Raw genomic sequence first — 19,160 nt, 5'->3', positions numbered from 1 at the left:
CATTTCATTCAGTGGTGTGTTTTGGGGCCTTATAGTATATATATGGGTTCATGTGTGTGCTCATTAAACTGTTGAATGTTCACCAGTGTCCATTGTGTGGACATTGGTGTGTCATACAAGTGTTACATGATTCACATAGGACATACACTAGTTTTGGTGAATGCTGTGGAGTCTGTGCTCTTTTGCTAAACTGCCTTTGTTTCTCTAAGGATACGTTTACATGACACACTACAATGCTCTACAGAGAAACACAAGCTAGTTGTGAATGAGCTGCTTTGAGCTAGTGGAAACAGTACAGGATACAGCAGTACAGGCTTCTTGGGCTCATTAGCCCTGCTGAGGAGTGAGATCGGTGAGGTGTGCCATATAAGTCTACCATGATTTTTATGATTAAATATTTTGGTGGGGTTATTAAAATATATTCAGTTAATGGTGACCACAATATTATATAATTGCAGTCGTATTTCAAGAAATCTACCTACCTGATTGATTCCTGTTGGATATACTTATTTTAGTACTAAGGACAATTAGGAATTTCCTAGATTAAAACATGGCCTATTTCATTAATCAACCACTGTAATATTATTACTTTACCTTTGAGGAAATTTAAATTAAGTTGTGATTAGGTTATGCATTGTAATTTCTGAATTAGCCTGATAAATCCTTACTAAGGAGGAGAGTTGATTGAACTTGCTTCCTGCTCAGTGAGCGTATTTAAGACTTCAGTCTGCTCATGCCAAGCACTGCTGAACAATATAAGTGACCTTTCTCAAATTATCAGCAAATATTTGTTTTTAAACCCCGTTAAGCTAAAGTAAGAGTGATTTACAAACAGCAGAACTGGAACTTACCTGGGAGGGAATTGAGTAGACAAAAGATAGACTTTTACTCATTTTCCTACTGTAGTGGTGCATTTTAGTTAAGTTATGCATAAAATTTGTGAAACTGCGAGTGTAAGAAAATATTGTACCAGAGTTTGATCCCTTTTCTTGATTTTATTTGGGGTTTTTTGGGGCTTTTTTTACAAGTCCTGAAGGGATGATTGGAAGAGAGCGAATTCAGCAAGAAATTTAACCACAGGCAAGGTGACATTAATCTCAAAGATATTCCCGATGAACTTGAACTGTCTTGAAAAATACAAATACCAGACAAAAAACCCTACAGGGACAACTTTTGAATAACCAAACTTAGCTGGTTCAGCACTCCAGTACTAGCAGTACCAACAACAACAAAATCAGGAGTGGGGATGTTTTAAAAATGAAAAAAAACCAAGCCACAAAACATCTTCAGATAATCTTTTTTGAAGCAAGTTTTAACATTTTAGTTAGGAGTTTGGGGATTGCCAATGCTTGATCCGTTCTAGTACTTCTGTCACTCTGGTTTCCAGTGGAGCTGAATCTGCAGTAGTAGTGGTGGAAATTTGTTCTGGTATTTACCAGATTCAATTCTAGTTTTTACTACTCTGCAAAAATAAAATAAATCTATCATCTTTTAAGTTTATATTCTGTAGTATATACCCTAATACACATCACAGTTAAGTTTTACTATATTTACAAGTTTTCGTAAATAACCAAAACCAATGTTAGCTTAAAGAGCAGTTATAGAAGACATTTCATTCAAACTGAGATACTGTAATAAAATGTAAAACCTAATGACCATAATATATAATTCCAGTCATCTGAGTGCCTGCATACAGTTTTGTTTTGGTATGTTTCCATATTTAAATACTCTGTAAAAAAAGTCAAAATTACTTACATGTGTGAAAGCAACAGCAATTCAGAGGCATGAGTAATCAGAAGCTTGAAGGGTTGCGGGTTAACACCACAGGTTCAACTGTAGATGGAGCATTCCAAGGAAGAAGATGAGGCTTGATCCTGTGTCTGTGTCATGCCTGTTTGTCACTGTTGAATGCTCACTCAAAGCTTGAAAAAATCCCCATGATATGTTCTGAAACATTACTGAGCCTGTTGGATCAGCTAACAGGGAACAAGTTAGCTTTTTAGCTTTTCTTAATAGCAGATGAAAACAGTATTTTCGGAGTATGGAGGTGTTTCTACTTTACATGTAGGTAAATATTATGGGAAATCAGATTTTAACAAAATAACCCTATCTTTCCTTGTTTATCCTTATTCAGCTGACCTTTTTTATCCTGCATATTTTGGATGAAGGAGGCCGACCAATGTGCACTAGAGTAATTGCCATATGAAATAATATTTGTACTTGGACCTTCTTAGGTTCCAGACCTTCACCTACCAGTAGCTCCTACCATTGTCTGCATGCAGCACCTACAGTCAGCATACCCCTTTGGAGAGTGTCATGTGTCACAGTAGCTGATTTCTATTGACTGATCATGTTCTTTTCTTCTTGATAAATTTGCTGGTTATTACAATGATCATTCTTTCTGTTGTTCTGCCTCACAGTCACTGACAAGCCTGAAATAATGTGATGGATTTTAAGTGTGTGTTTCTGGATATGTCAGTTGATTGCTTCAGCATGGATTTAGGGATTTATAGATGTGTGACATTCTTTTAGCCAGTCTGCAGGCTGATAGTCATTAGCAGAGTACTTCTGTAAGCCTATAGATTAATGTAAGGTTATATAAACAAGTTTAGCAAATGTGATATATAATCACAAAAAAAATTCAAAGTGGTGTGTATCCATCCATATGTAAAAAAGAATCATACTTCCTTCCTGGGACTGAAAAATCTCATAGGCAGAAACTACAGCAATAAGACAATTAGTTCATTGCAGAACTGGGAATAGCAGCAATAGTTTTACTTTTTGTAGCACTATAAATTTTTTACAACCTCAGTAAAGATGTTTTAATTCCTCATTTAGTTACACTTGACAGAAAAAGAAAATGCTGCAGCATAGCCACATTAGAGGGGTAAGTCTGCAGAGTAAATACATACCAGGTTTGTAGTGTGCATTATATTCAGCACCTCCTAACGGTAGTCAACATTTAGTCTTTGAAGTTTAGACGCTTGTGTTATCTGAGAGTAAACCAGAATTTTTAGTCTAATCATCAGGTATTTTTGGACTGTGGAAATAGCAGTGGAATTCTGCCTCGCAGGACAAAGAGGCTGATGTTTCCAGAGTCCTGATAAGCTGCTGCTATAACAAAGATCACAAAGGGAACAAAAAATGGCACCATGTGACATTTTTTCCTGTTAATAGTGATTGTTACAATGATGGAGCACATGAACTTCGTTCACTCTCATTAGAGACCAAAGAGTTCATCATTGTTACTGATTTCTCAGTACATGTTGTATTTCTTGATGTATCTAATTCTCTCTCTTTTCACACTTCATCAATATGATGAAATGCTGAGTTTTGACTAATCAGCTGGGCAGCAGGAAAACTGTCAGGAGACCCTTCCTACTGAGTGACTGGGAGTGTAAACCCTAATCAAGAGACATTGAGGATAACTTCTGAAGAATGAATATAGAATTATGTGTATAGAAAACATACTGTGGGTACCCAGGTTATTATTCAGTGTCTCTCTGTGACTCAGTGCAATACAGAAGCTTGTACCCAAGCAGGCATTGCTGTGTATAAAACAATTTAATTAAATAGTGTGTATTTTTAAAATAATTTTAATCATCTCAAATGCGCCTTCTTTTTTTTTCCCCAATCTTTGCACTGAAATTCAGTTGTTCAAAATGAAGTTGGTTTATATCAAAAAGCTTTCTGAACGTCCCTGGATTTAGGAAGGGTTTGACATTCAAGCTTATCGTTCATCTCTAAGATCGAACAAGAACAAAAGCGGCTGTGCTAGCCCTCTGTGGGCCCTCTGTCTCTCCTTGATGTCGACAGCTTGGAGCAATCTCTGTTTATTGCTCTGGGATGAGAAACGTGTTGATATTCAAGCATAAACCCATGTGGAATAGGCCTGGACTTAGATTTGGATTTGAAGTTCTTATAATTTAGACACCATTTAGATAAAAACATCATTGTTGGTGGTTATCACCAAATATGTCTGACTTTGTGTAGAAATTCCCAGTGGAACTCAGGAGAAACCACAAAGGTCAAACTCTGAGTAGAATGAGGGGAAGAAGTACAAGTTTTAGATTAGACAATTCAGCACTTGCCTTTGTAGCACTTCATTTGAGCTAGTAATGCTTTACTCCTTGCAAAATCATCGTTTTCTTCACTTTGGGTTTGGCCATTACTGGGAGAGAACTGTGTCATGAGGGAAGGTGGCTGGTACATATTTCCAAGAAGTCGGGGTGCCTTTTGATCAGATGGCATCATATAGTTTTGTCAAGATCTGAACTTTCTATTAACTGGCCTGATAAACAATGTGAATATGAAACAGTTGTTCAGTGATGCTATTTTTAGAGGTTTAAACATATAATCTGTTGTGGGGACTACAGTGATGTTCTGAATTAACATTATCATATGAAAACTTGCATTTTAAAGGTGTCTCAGTAAATTCAAAAGAGTGGTTTCAGGCTGTTCTATTTGTCTTCTTTCTGGAAGAAAATATAATACAGGAGCAAATCTGCTTTTGTTGCCTTTAGGTGGATATTCTGCTGTCTTACGTTTTGCTGCTCTACATTTTGCATTCTTTTTTTATTTCCTTAGTTGGATACTTTGATCTTTAAAGGCCCTGTTGTGCTTCAGCCAAACATTCCTTTCAGCAAGACTTGTCTCTCCTTTTCTGTTATGTTTTCGTTAGTGTTTGTGTTACAGCAATGCTTCCAGGCTCAGGTAAAGAATAAGGCCTTATTGTGCCAGGTGCTACAAAAACCACATGGTAATAAATACGAAGAGCATTTGTTTACACTCATAAGACATGTACACAACAGGAAGGGAAAGGTTGCGCAGCTGATCTGATGACAGAAATCTTGTTTTCAGAGAGGTACTTAGTTTTCTTGTTAGCAGGCAGTTTGAATCTTTTATTTTTAATTGAAGCTAAGTTTTGTTCACTGTTTCTGAGGGCTGTGATGGTTCATTGAGTTAATAATTGCATGTAGTCTTTAATCTCTACAGCAGCTGTTCAAATCCAGCCCAGTCTGGAGTCAGACTCAAACTACTGTAGTCCGATTGATGACTGTTGGGAGTAAAATTATCTTGTGTCATATGCTTGTGTGATGCTTGGTTTACAGAAATACTAATAAACATAGACAATATAATGAGATAGATCTCTGTCAACATTATAGTGAGTATGAGCTACATCCTCCAGCTTTACATATGCACATGTAATTAGCTCCTAAGGCGCCTCAGAAGAAATTCTAGAGTTGCATGCAGGCACTGGAATAAAGGATATTGCTGTTTCTAAAGCATTAATTAGATCTGCAGATTTTGTAGGATGTAAGCTTGCCACGCTGTATGCATTCTTTCAGTTAGGACTTGGACTGTAATTACAACATCTTTCATAAAACTAAATTAATTTAAGTTCTCTGTTGTTTGAAGTGACCTAGGATGTTTTTAGGTACATTATTAGACTGAGCATGTGTGAGAGACATAAAACTGGTGAGTGTGTATTTCAATATTCAGTACTTATGTGAGAGATACTGCTAAACTGCTATTAGATGATAAAACCAACTTTCTTCTGGCCTTCAGAGCAACTCTGACAAGGTATTTTTATATTAGGAAGGGGTAACTTTACACTCTAAGGATAAAATTTGAAGTTAGCTAAAAATGTATTAGTACACAATATTTAGTTTATGGAAATCGTAACTTATGGATGAGTCCCTTTTAGACAATTTTGGTACAGCATCTCTTGTTAGTCAAAAAAGGCATGAGATAAATTTTAAATCTGCTTTTCACATAAACAGTGGGGCTGTCCTTAGGTTGTACAAGTGAAAGAAAGAAGAATGTAGCTTGACAGGGGAAGTGGGGATACAGGAAAAGCAAATAAAATGTTTTTAACTAAGTATTATACACTTTCACTAGCTCTGTGTTGGTTTAATTATTTTCTGCAGCTTGCCTAAAAGAGGACAGAGTTAACATACTGATAGTGATTCAAACTTGGTAGAGATTTTATTTGCATCTGGAAATGTGAGGGACATGATTTTCCCTGAATCTTGCAATACATTTGCAGTATAGACAAAATGTAGGCCTTCAATACCTTTGTTGCTGAGCTGCCATTTCCTCTTTTGCGCTCTGATAGGAAATTCACTACAGATCATCTAAAAGCTTCTCTCCTTTCCTCTCTTAAGTCTTTTCTGCCTACTCTTTTGTTACATTTATTATCTATGAAGAATGAAATGGGATAAAGTGGAGGTGTGCCCTATACGATTAGTCTCTTGGGTACCAACATAGTTTTAATTTCATCAGAAAGAGTAGAACTTGGCACAGTAGCTATTTTGCAGGAGTGACAGTAGAATTGGGACCAAAGAGCTGGCAGTATTTATGCTGTCTGCATGAATAATTCCATGAATATTCTCGATTAGAGATAGTGCCTCTCTTCTTCACACTTTTTATTTTATTGTAAATGTTATGTTCATAGTTACAAGAAAGTTATTACTATTGCAGTAAAAATACTGAACATAATCCCTTTCATCCTTTCCTTGTATACAGTACCATATCAGGAAAGAAAGTCCTTAATATAGGACTTGAGAATTTAGAGGAAGTATAGTGGTTTTGGCAGGCAATTCATTCACTACTGACACTCATTTATTATGTGCATTGTGCCAACACTATTTTTAGTCAAATTTACAAGTTCCTGAATTCAGCACTTCTCAAAACTTAGAACATTTTTAGCAATCATTACCTAAGGATGTCTGCGTGCTTACAGATTCCTGCTGTGCCTGCACAGGTGTTCAAAGCAGCGGTAGATCCTAAGGGGAAGAGTTACAAAACTATTGCAAGAGAGAAGAGTTCAAACTTGTGGCAGTCACAGTTTGGTCCTTATCCCCCTTTTACTCCAAGGAGGAAGTAATATTTGCCAGTGCAATGCCTGGTGGAAATGGAAATATCCTTTGAAGGCAGATACATATGGTTATTCATAATATTGTTACTCATTAAAATATTTATGTATAAAACTGTTTCAGGTTAACTGACTGTATTTTGCTGTTAATCTCATCTTTTAAATGTTTATTCAATAATCAAAGTGGCAAGCAAAGTATCACCCTGTAATAGATGACCTCTTGCTTTACAATTCAGCTTCTTCCCGTACTGTTCTGGAGGATATGTAAACATATGTCCTTACAGTATCAGAACATCACAAGTAACAGCAGAATAAGGCTGAAGATGCAGCAAAAATGTGCATGAGTAACTGTTGCCTGTAATGTACCCCTGAGAGCAGTGTACTTCTCAGCTGCTTGGAGTAATGTAATTTATGCATCTGTTCCTCAGAGCTGTGTTGAAGATATTGGCAAAATTTGACTTGCTAATGGACTGTATGTGCTCTAATTTGGTATGCAATAAAGTAAATATTTGCATTTTAATAAAACTAAAGAAATTGGGGTTAAATCAAATGTCACTGTTATGTTTAGCAGAATGTTCCTTGTGGATTTAAGTCAGGATCAGACCCTATAAAGCCACTATGCAATTACAAAAAGCAATATCGTACCTAAAAATAGAGTGCAATGATTTTACATCATACCTGTTATACGGATGAAAATTGTTTCTGCTGGGAGTTAAATGTCCTACCTTGCATTTAGATGCTGATGTTTTCAATAAAGCTGTTAGAATAGCAGGGTGGGGATTGTCTTTACCGTGTCTGCACTGTGCCAAATCTGCTTCCTCAGACTGACAGTCTTTACACTCCAGATACTGAAACAGCCCTTTAGTGAACACTTAGTTTTCAGCATTTATGAAACCGTCAATCTTAGGGAGACCCCTGGGAGAAGGCCTGAGGGCCCTTCCTGTGCCATGCAGATGGCTGAACTTCATTTTAATGATTGCTGAGATTTCTGCATTCATAGACCTGCCTCTGAAATGAGAGGCTGGTTTTTGAGACCCTAGCAAGCAGCTGTCATTTTCACCAGTTTGGGGAGAGCAGGCAAAGATGACATGAGCTCTTGGAATAACCCAGCTGTGGGGCGTCCTGGTTGGTTGTGTCTGAAACACAATATGAGGTAGGGCAAGAAAGTGTTTGTTACCCTATTTCGTGTCAGCGTTGTGAAAATTAAAGTAGTTCACACTACATGGTTGGTAACCCAGCTTCTGTTCCTGGTTCTGGATTAAGGTTAAAAAAAGAAAGGTTGTGAAGATACCTCCCTGATCCCTGCTGAGTGGAAAAGAACAGTTAGCAGAGGAGAGATACACTTGTAAGATCACAGCACATCTGCCTTAATGATGTGTCTTCCAAGGACGGGGCACTTTTTGAATTGTGCTGGTGCCCTGCAGGCTTTATAGTGAAGAAGTCTTTTTTTAAATCTGTTTTATAACCTCTTTACCTGTTGGCTGTTATGACCTTCCATAGGCTCTGCAGTACAGAAATATTTATAGATATTCTTGGTGAATGTCCCATGAAGGCCTGATCTTCTGCTGTCACTCTTGTTAAAGTTATTATTTGTATTGTGACAAAGCTTAAATATTCGAGTCATAAACTAGCTCCAGTGGAATCTATAGATTTTAAACATAATTATCCCTATGTTGCAGAAGGCAAAAATGAGACAATGAGAAGTGAAATGATAGGCCTAAATATAGGTGTGTTTAGTAGGTGAGATGGAAAGAGCATCCAGAAATCCTTTATTATAATATTAGATCTGGTACTGTGTTACAGATAGATATAGAGTGCTTTGTGAGAATGATAATTAGGTTCTTTGTGTTACTCATTTCATTGGCTGGTATTTGTGCTGTGGAGTAACTTATGCTCACATCCACTTAATACTGTTTAAAAAAATTTCCAGTAGTGCATTAGAATGATGAAATTTCCTTTACAAAACATTGGCTTTTTGCTGATTCACTTCATTGTAATCCAGAAAGGTGGAGGGGTGAAAACACAGGTTATATCCTTTCTTTTATTTATGCTCTGCATTTGGTAACATTGTGTCTTGCATGTGTGCACCACTGCTTTCCTGCAGATAAAATGTAAACCCGTATATGTGAACTTGGTAGGTTCAGCTGCAGGTTGTTGTTTTGATGATCTGGAATCCGTTTTCCAGACATTTTCTCTTCAGCTAGTTGCATATATCTATGTAACAAACTGTTAAATACTTCTAGAGGTTTGCATAACATGGTTTTGAATTACTTAAAATGCTGTGGTTATAGGTTTGTGCTATAACAATTTTAACTATGCCACTGAATTTCTAAGTGATTGCTATAAGCAACTAGAGAACAGAGCTTGCAGAGACACAAGCAAGTGTGGATTTTAACAGGAGAATGGAAAGAAATTGAATTTGAAAATTTGGACTGAAAACCTTAGTATATTTACTGTGACAGCATGGTATTGGGCTCTAGGGCAGCCTTTCAGAGGAGGTTTTGGAAGTCAAATAACTCAAATAATTTAAAGTAGATTAGAAAGATACACTAGAAAGTGTAAGTGGGAAGCCTTCCTGTATTTCGACAGTAAATTTAATGTGTTTCATACAGTGAAGTGCAAGCAGTATGTTTAAAACTGTTGTAAATGTTAAGATGTATGGTCTGTGTATTTAAGTTATACACAGTTGACCCTGCTTCTTTGGTTTGTGGAACAGCAGAAGCAAACAGATATGATTTGTTTGTTTCAACGTGTGTACATTCCACATATGTGCCTGGTCTGGGCTAATGCACATGCTGCTACTATTTTCCTGTGTGTTTCTGCTTCTCCCCCCCCCCCCCCCCCATTTGCTTGCACTACATTTCTGACTTTTGGTCTGTGTTGTTCAATGAGCAGAATTTCAGTCATGTGAATAATTGTCTCCCTTTGGTCTCACAATGTCTTTAATTCAGCAGCTTATACTCCACAGTAACCCAGGTTAGCTCTGGCAGGCTCTGTTAGGATGGGCTATAGAGTGTAATTAAAATAACTCTTGTGTGCATGTCCATCCCCTCTTTCCCTGCTATCTATGAGGAAGAATTCTACATGTCACCTTTAGCAAGGGATATGATGGAAAAAAGCAGCAAAGTGAGCACCGCAGAGGCAAGCTGCAGCCATCCTTTAGTGGAAGTAGGTGCAGCAGCATTAGCCACAGCAGTAAAGCAGCATGCACTTAGATCAGGCTTGATTTGGGGCTCTGGAGTGATTCAGTGCATGCATAGTGTTTTCTGTTTCTTGTTGCTTTTAGGTGGATGGAAAAGGGCTTGTGTGTTTGTAAGGTGAACAACTTGTTTTCCACTTGGGTAATCACCAGAGCTCTTACATTAGGTGAAGGAGATTCAACCTGCACTTCTCTTCCATTTTTTTCCTGCCGTCTGTGGGGTGGGAAGGTAGGCATTCAGAAGGGAAGTTGTCTCGGCCTTTAACAGCGTAATGAAGACTCTCAGAAACCCTGGGAAGGGTAGAGTGTCTAATGGGTGGCAATTTCTGGGTATGCTGTAAAATCTGTGATTACAGTATGGAGGCTGGCACGCACAGATGGAGACTGATGTAGACTCAGAGTCTTTTGGGGGAAGAAACAGCAGTTCTGTGAGAATTACTGTTATTGTGTAGCACTTGGAAGTATTGGTCCTAAGCAAAGTGCTGGAAAGAAACATGAGGGCTTGACATTTCAGTGGCTTAACAGTGACTGAGAAAACAGTTTGATTCATTTGTTGCAGTTGATTTGCTAAGCGTCAGAATTTAATAGCACTGATGAAAGGAGATTACTATTCCTTCTATAATATCTTCCCAGTTTTGGTTTCTGCGAGGTATTTTATGTGTCCTGTTCACTGGCAAGACAAACTATAAGAGTCATTCCATGTAAAAATGACACAATGTTCTGTAAAAGCAAAATTTCCTTTGAGAAGGAGGTATCCATATGTAATAAACAGAATAAGGAGGAGAAGTACTGACAGAAAAAGATGGATTTATCTTTTGTATAAGAACAACAGAATATATTTAGGAAATAAGAAACTGAATAAAATTATTTAGGACTGAGCTTCCCACGAGATGCCCTTTTGCAGTTGCTATCTACAGAGATCTTTGTATTCCTATAAACACAAAGAATCTGCTGACAGGTGCTTAGCTTCAGTGCTTGCTTACCCATGCTTTAGCCAACCTAGATGTCTATACATAGCAAAGACTGCCTTATTTTCTTTGGAATTAGAGGGGAAGAATCTATCTACCTGTGCATGTATGTGTGCACTACTTTGAATGTGGATGTATTGAATATTTATGGTGAGATGGTAATGGTATGAGTATGATATCTACTTAAGATTTTACATTTTAAATGCAAATGATGGATTGTGAATAAGGATTTTGAATATTTACTGGTATGCATGTTTACTTAACTATACATATCAGAGCAAAACTTAGAAAGGTATAGTAGTTTCTTTCCCTTGCTTATGTTATAGCAAAAGATGTTTCTGATTAGCAGCATTTTGGTCTAGAAGCTGGCTTCCTTTTCAGTCTTTCCTGTGGTTTTCCACAGGTAAATGTCAGCCAGCAGAATTTCTGGTGATAAATTTGTAATGCCATTAGCTTGGGACTCAAAGTGATCAAGTTGCAGCCCTTAAGAATTGTGCTGCTTTGCCAGTTTTTCTTTCAACTCCGTGTTCCATAACCATCTCAAGATGGTTAGAAAGCAGAGGTTGTTTTCTGAATCAGGGTGTTCCTGGTTCAAAATAGAAGTATACTGTTTATATCCCAAAATGTTTACCATCTGACAGCTTCATATGCTCCCCCAGGAATGAATTAAAAAGCTTAGTTTAATTCCTATTGCACAGCTATCTGTATCACAGTGGTTACTACTGTAGTTGACTGCCTCAGCAGGAACAACAAGGATTGAGTGTTGCTTATTTCTCAGCCAGCTTTCTTCTCTCCAGGAGCCAAATCCCGTGTTTGCTAAAGTTGATTGAAAGTTTCCATTGGTTTCGGAGGACGTCGTGTCACCTGCAGGATGATTCTTACAGCCAAGAACTGAGGCAGTGTTATTTTTCAGTTATTTAGTTACTCAGTTTACTTTTCCTCACAAGCCTTGCTATTAGTGGCTTTCTACACTTTATGCTTTCAATTCTCTCACCTCCTTTTAGATTTGGACTCTTAGGTAAATCACCTGAATATAAGCTGTAATTGGCCTTGTAGGCTGGGCTTTGTTTTCTTCTTTGCATGAATTGTCTTCAGAAACTGCGATCAGCACTGATCCTTTATTTATTTATGTCCACAGCAAAATATCACTCTAAGAAAAGGGTGAAGAGACATAAATGACCCATTTGTTGTTCTGTCAAAAGCATAGGTAGATTTAATTTACACCAGAAACTGTGGCTGGAAAGTGAGTCTGTTTCTGAGAGTTCACTGCTTCCTTTGTTTCCTTTCTAGCTCTACAGCAGATTTCTTCTTTTGTTTTGCTTTTTAAGCTCTGCATAATTTTCACCATGGGTTTCCTTCCCTGTTATTACCAGCCAGGCATGATCAGGCACCAGGGTTGTGTTCTTGCTAAGTTTATGGTCTGTGTTGAAATCAGAAATCAAATACGTGATAATGAATGTAATATGCTTTTAAGTGTTGTGATGTTTAGTGGGTAGATGTACATCATGAAGACCTTTCTTGTCTGCAATTTGTGATGAAGATGAATCATTCTTTAGGGAAAGGTTATAGTCATGTTGTAAATCACATTCTAAAAATGAAAAAAAAAAATCCAGCAGTGATAAATAACTACCATCTGGACTCCAAACTATGTAATTGTATTATGATTTGTCATCCACATAAGATAAACTTTTGAGAATGTTTAAGTTGAAGGCGTAGACACAGAGATAACCAAATGTGTTAACTACTTCAAGTACTGAAGTTAAATGAAAGCCAAAAAAATATGTTCCATGTGAGGTGGAAATACTCCTAGAACCAAGAAGATGAAATTCATTGCAACACAGCTGTATGGGAGTAGGTAGGCATTGGAGTAGCTGTATAGTAGTAGCTTTTACATTGTTTTAAAAAACAAGTGTCACTTAAATTATTTGACAGATGAAAATGAATTTACATCAGAGGAAGCCCCTCAAATGCTTTTTGTGATTTAACTTTGGTTGATGTAGCTCCAGTATGCAGCAAGAGATGCAGATGAACTGTGTATGGGATTGTCTAGCTTTGAGAAATATGTACTGCTGGAAATTAATCTCTTCTATGACTTGAAGTAAAGAAATAGAGATTTCTGAGAAAAGGCATTGGAAGAAAACAAGAGAAGAAAGCCAGCTAAGAAATAAGAAAGCAGTGAAAAAAGAAAAATGCCTTTAGAAATAACTACTCTGAATCAACATCACAAATTTCTGCTTCTGCCAGCTGCCCACTCACTTTCTCTTTTAATAGAAACAATCATCTTGGGTCTGAAACAAGGAGTGTGAGGAGACATGGATTTACTGAGGAAATGAGTTTCCTGTCTTAGTGGGTTTTAGCTTGCAACACTGACTTAGTAATGGATTTGATCTCTTTAGGGTGTATATAACATATCAAAATGGTAGAAGCAGCCTTTTATTTTTCCAAGGACACTCCTGCAATATAGAAGTGAAGCTTTCTGAATGCATCAATAATGAAACTTGGTTCTTCAAGAACTCTTTTACAGACCCTCATTTAGTCTCACAATGTTTCTGTGAGGGAGGCAGTAATGTAATCTCCATTTTATAGACAGAAATCTGGAGCACCAGCTAAGACAGTAAGTGATTTGTCCCAAGCCTCTCAACAAGCCCCTGGAGTACAGCCATGGTTAGGACCTGAACAAACCTTACACTACGTCTTGTACTCATTGCTCATAGCCAAGCCGCCTGTCAACTGAGGTATGGCTGGGGACAGACACAGGGAAGACTTGCAGAGATGGTTTGTTTTCTGAAAAACTGCTTAAGTGGCTAAAATTGAAGAGGTGTTTTACTGACATCTGTTATTTCCATTCCTTTCTTTTTAGCTGGTGTTGCCGGAGTACTCTATCCATAGTCTTTTCTGCATAATGTTTTTGTGCGCTCAAGAGTGGCTGACACTGGGGTTAAATGTTCCTTTGCTTTTTTATCACTTCTGGAGGTAAGCCCATCTTTTATATGCTGACTGTTTGTTAGCCTTATTTGCCAGCTCGGCACACACGCAGATTGTATGAATTATAAAGTGCAGTGATAGGAGTATGGCTGAATATCTTTGCCTAGAAGCAGCTGAAACTTATGAAAAGTAAAATATTTTTCATGAACATTTGGGATGGGTAAAAAAACCACATAATAATATAAACATGACTTTCAGTTACTAACTTAGATAAATATTCTGAAGAGTGTCAGGGTGCACTCATCACAACTGAACAAAAACTTGGAAATTAAGTAGGCTGGAATCTGAAAGTGGAACTTGGTGAGGCTCTAAATACTTCATAGATAGGGAGTTGTAAGGCAGTTCATATCTGAAAGGTCTTGGACCTATTCATTCAGCCTTAGCAAGAAAACCTTTCTATTGGAGTTGTGAAATAGAGACTGGACAGGTTGACGGAATTTTGCTTCTCATCTTCGTTGGCAGCTGTATGCTTTCTTTTTGAATATAAAATAAGTTGTTTCTTGCTGTACAGTAGAGAGTTTCTGTTCTGCAAGAGAAGTCGCTCTTAGAGACTCTTGGAGTAGGGATTGCGGTAGGTGAAGAGCTGTTGTCTTCACCCTGCCCACATGAAAAAGTGGGGAGTGTTTCCACTCTGGATCTCTGCTATGTGTTTATATTCGCCTCTGCTATGTGTTTATATTCACTGAGGAGCTTTCAGACTTGATCACGTAAGACCTGCTGTTGAGCAGCTTTAATGTTTTTTGGAGAGGCAGTGCAGGTGCTGCTGCTGCATCTTCCTCTGCATTCTAGTGGAGGGTCAGCCTTCTGTTGCCTCTGAAGATAACCAAGAAAGAGACATCAGTTTTTGTGGCTGTCAGTCTGGAGTCTTCACTAGTTTTGCATTTCCACAATGTTTGTAAAAGCACAGGTTATTTTTGGCTGTCAGGTTCTCTTTGTGTTACAAAGATACATGTGGTAGCATATATCTCCTGTTGTGAAATAGCTTGAAGAATAGTTCTGTAAAGAAGGCAAAACCATTATCTCAACAAGGAAGTAAAAAATAGTAGCTTTTTTGCACTGTTTTCTGCAAAAGTTTGGTAGCAATAGGGAGGCATATGATAAAGTGTATTATTCAGAAGTTAGAGTACCAGTATAGTCCTCAGAAAGCTAAATTATGTGAAGCTATGAGTGCTGTTCTCCCTATTGGTTGGGTGCAATAAAAATAATAATGTTTTATGGTGCTGTTTCACTAAGGGCTAACATTGTCATGTTGTATGACAATAATACTGGTTTTAAAAGTTTTTATAAACAAATTAAAAAAAAATTATGTCCAAGGTGAAAATTGTCAGACTCTAAATAATGGTATCAACCTTTGGTGAGAACTTTTGCTTGTCTTTGTTTCCATGATTCTCCATATGCTTTGCTATAATTACTCCATAGTCGCTACTGGTTTAACTACAGGTGGGTTTTGGTTCATTGTGTGAAGTCCTGCACAAAACCATGGAGAGATACTGTGTAATATCTTCATTGCAGTGAAGGTCATTAAGCAAGGTCTTACCTGTGGTCTCTGTAAAAGAATTTGTAATGTCATTAGAGATTGTAAGTGGATGTGACTAATATTGGAAGGGAGGAAGGCAAAGTTGTATGAGAACATTTACTTACCAAGTTTGCTGGTGGTCACTTGTTTGGGGGTTTTATATCTATCTGGCTGTCTGTTTATCTATCTATAAGCAATCCCAGCAATCTTCAGTGTTCACATTAGTATTTCAAAGGAACAGAAATAACAATATTTCATCTGATTCATGCTGATCTTAAAGCAGTTCATTAACTTTGTTGAGGACTTCTTTTTGGTTTGCTTTTGCTTTTTACTGCAAAGAAACTGAGACAAAAGCTCCTTTGCCAAAAAAAAAGTTCTTTCATCAGGATTTTCTCAAACATCCAGTCATTGCTGAGAATAATCAGAAATTTCTCCTATGTAAGAAGAAAAACATTTTCCAATTAAAATTATTTGGATGAAAAATTTTTGAGCGGTGCTATGTGTAGAAAACATTAGTCAGCCAGCTCTTATATTACTCCTTATTGACTTTTTTCCATTTCAGAGTTGGAGGAACTGAGCTATCAGTTGGTTGAGACTGTCGCCTTTCATCATGTCTGAAATCAGTTGTGTAGATGCAGTTAAAGCCCAGTAATCCTTCCTCCATGCTGTGATCACAAGCTGCCACATATTGTCACTCACAATATGTTAGTTGTTAGTGAGTGAGCCAGAAATAACTATATAGGAAGGGGGTATGTTTCAATCTAAAGAATTAATAGAACACAGAAAGTCCACATTCATGAGTTGCTCGGTTTTATAAGAACAGTCTTTTAACAATATCTGGAAATAGAGGTTTGAAAAAGAGAGGAAAATTCCTCCTATAGCATAGAGGATGTTTCCTCTGGGCTGGTGATCAGTAGGGTGTATATCTGCACATATTTAATACAGAATATTACAGAGTCATTCCATATGTCTTCTCCTGCTCTTTCAGGTATTTTCGTTGCCCAGCAGATAGTTCAGAGCTAGCATATGATCCACCTGCAGTCATGAATGCAGATACCTTGAGTTACTGTCAAAAAGAGGCCTGGTGTAAGCTAGCTTTCTATCTCCTTTCCTTCTTCTACTATCTGTACTGGTAAGTCTGGTCATCTCACTGAGGAAATAGTAGCTGCTTTTCAGTTGGCATGTGAAATTGTATTTAGGAATGACTGGAACCAAATGGCCCATTTCCTTAGTCTTATAAAACTTGCTTCTGATCTTGATTCAGGGAAGCATGCTTACTTACAGCAGCATGTGCTTACATCTGCTGAAACCTCAGTACAGAATATTAACTGTTTATCTAAGACCTGAGCCAGGCTCCAGGGACAACCCAAGGAAAAAATTTTTGCTCCTCTGCATAGTCTCTTAGGATGGGTGAAATAGCAAATATTATGATAATGACATTACGTCAAATGAAAATGATAATGTTCTTATGAGTCAAGAGAATTATAAGAAAAATACTACATCTGCTGGTGTAGTGATGCTCAACATGGTAAGTAAATGGGTAGGTAGATGGTGGGTAGGAACATGGGGTGCACCATGCCTGTAGTCATTCCCACACACTCCCTTTGATGACAGGGTAAGCCCGTGCGTGGTCCAAACCCCTAATTTAAGTACATTCTTGAAGATAGACACCCCAGTCGTGTGTTGGCCCCCCTGCCCCTTTCAGCTGTCAGATGTCCTTAGTGCACAGTCAGAAATGCCCAGTGCAAGAATATGTGAGGATCGTGTTTAAGGTAAGGCCTTGGCAGAATCCGTGTGCTTTTAGTCACCCTTGTAATCACACCATAAAACTACTTGACAACAAAGGTTAGCCCACTTTAAATGGAGGTGTTGTTTTATGATGCCTTTCTTCTACTCCTTCCATAATGCATTTGCGTAGAGTGCCTCTTCAAGCCAGTCTTGCATGCAGTAATCCCTCTGTAAGGCAGGTTTATACACTGGTGGAAGAAGATAAATGTTATTTCTCCTTTGATTACCAGTTCGTTATCTGTTCTGTTGTTCCCCGTATCCTGAGGAGTCATTGCTGCAGGTTTTTGTTTCTCAATATTACTTTTAAATGCTATTGAGAACAAAGTTTTCTGTCCACGTGTGCATGTGTATGTGCTTGTGTCTGCATACATGAGAGGGAGAAAGAAAGTAGAAGGACCCAGACTTACAGAAGCTGGTAGGTGTCTAACTCACACTAAGATGGATGGGGCATGAGAATCTGAGCAGAAGTTTAGCATCCGATAGCTTTGTGGGTTTGGGCTGTGCACCTTTGCCTGCCAGTCCTCTTCATGGGACCGAGAATGGAAAGCATGGCAGTTATGCTAGACAAGCTCTGTTGGTGGTGCAAGGAGAGATGGCAAGGCATGGCTTGAGAGAGAAGCATTTTTAACCCCACTTTTTTGTGATGACTAAAAGACCCTGTCAAAGTCGGCTATGCAGTGTGGTCTGGCATTTCTGCTGGGACTCTCCTGTTGTGCAGCTTCCTCTGAGCCCTGCTTTCTTCATTCTATAGTGTGGCCATAATCCAAAATCCACTGCTTGGTGCTAAATAAAATAGTATTAATTACATTCAATTTTGCTGTGCTTTCCTGGGTATTGTCAGAATTAGAATTGCAGTAAAATGGAGCCGTGGCAATATACTCTGATTTCTTCACTTTTCAGAGTTGCATTTAATATGTATGGATTCACTCCAGCTGGTGTCTGCATTTTATGTTTCTTCTACTGCAAGGGTTTTTTTCCAAAGGAAACAAAATAATGCAGTTTCATGGGAAACCTTGCCTGCCCTGCTGAGAGTTGCTGGTTGAAGTTTTAAAGATCAAACATGCTAAAGCAAAATGATTTTGTTTCTTCACTGTTCAAATTCAGACATCAGACTGCACTTTAATAAGCTCAAACACAGCTTGTGGTGCAGTAGGATGTCGATAATGAATTTGTTATTTCTTGAGTGCTTTTTGATACCCATCTTGAATACACCATAATTAAGATGCTTTAGAGAGATAGAAAGAATGCAAAGGAAAGCACAGGCCATTACAGTCAGACCTGAGGAACAGACAGTAAAGGGTTATAAAAATCAAAGTGCTCTGTATGCTTCAAAAGGATACTTTCATATTGTGTCTTTCTTTTACATTCAGCATGATCTACACTTTGGTGAGCTCTTAACTGAAAGATCATCATTAAAGACTGAAAACAACAAAGGCTGGAGGTGCAAGAATGAGTGAGCCAAGGGATGCATGATTTAAAAAAAAAAAAAAAAAACAAAGAGAGGAAGACTTTGAACCCAAGAAGTAAATAGAGTGCATGAAACAGACACCCAGCAAGAAGAAGCAGAATAACATGGGAGAATGGCTGAGTTAACTGTGTTTGTCTCCTGTTTCTCAATGTGTTGCAGTAGATGACTTTCAAAACCCAAACAAAAAAAAAAAGCAGCAAGGTGGGCTAAGTTACACAACTATTTACCTTTCCAGGGTTAATGCTGCTTGTTTTAGTGGATTCATTATAAACTATAGTCCCTACTATATTCCAGGGAGGAAAGTTTCTTTTCTTAATGGCTGTTCTGGACTGAGGAAGCGGAGGGCAAGATCATCGTAC

At 37.9% G+C, this 19,160-nt stretch overlaps 1 protein-coding gene across 1 annotated transcript in view; it reads left to right on the top strand.

Annotated features, from left to right (window-relative positions):
• CNIH3 (cornichon family AMPA receptor auxiliary protein 3) overlaps positions 1-18,831 on the top strand; it is a 50,588-nt gene extending 31,757 nt beyond the window's left edge. Inside the window, exons 4-6 of the mRNA XM_074820623.1 lie at positions 13,905-14,017; positions 16,534-16,677; positions 18,704-18,831. Of these exons, the coding sequence (XP_074676724.1) occupies positions 13,905-14,017; positions 16,534-16,677; positions 18,704-18,731 (285 nt within the window). The 3' untranslated portion in view covers positions 18,732-18,831. The remainder of the gene's footprint in view (positions 1-13,904; positions 14,018-16,533; positions 16,678-18,703) is intronic.
• Positions 18,832-19,160: the final 329 nt, after the last annotated feature.

Source organism: Strix aluco, chromosome 3 (genome assembly GCF_031877795.1).
Source record: "Strix aluco isolate bStrAlu1 chromosome 3, bStrAlu1.hap1, whole genome shotgun sequence".
NCBI lineage: Eukaryota > Metazoa > Chordata > Aves > Strigiformes > Strigidae > Strix > Strix aluco.
The sequence above is the reverse complement of the archived record's forward strand: the minus strand, read 5'-3'. Positions and strand labels throughout refer to the sequence as shown.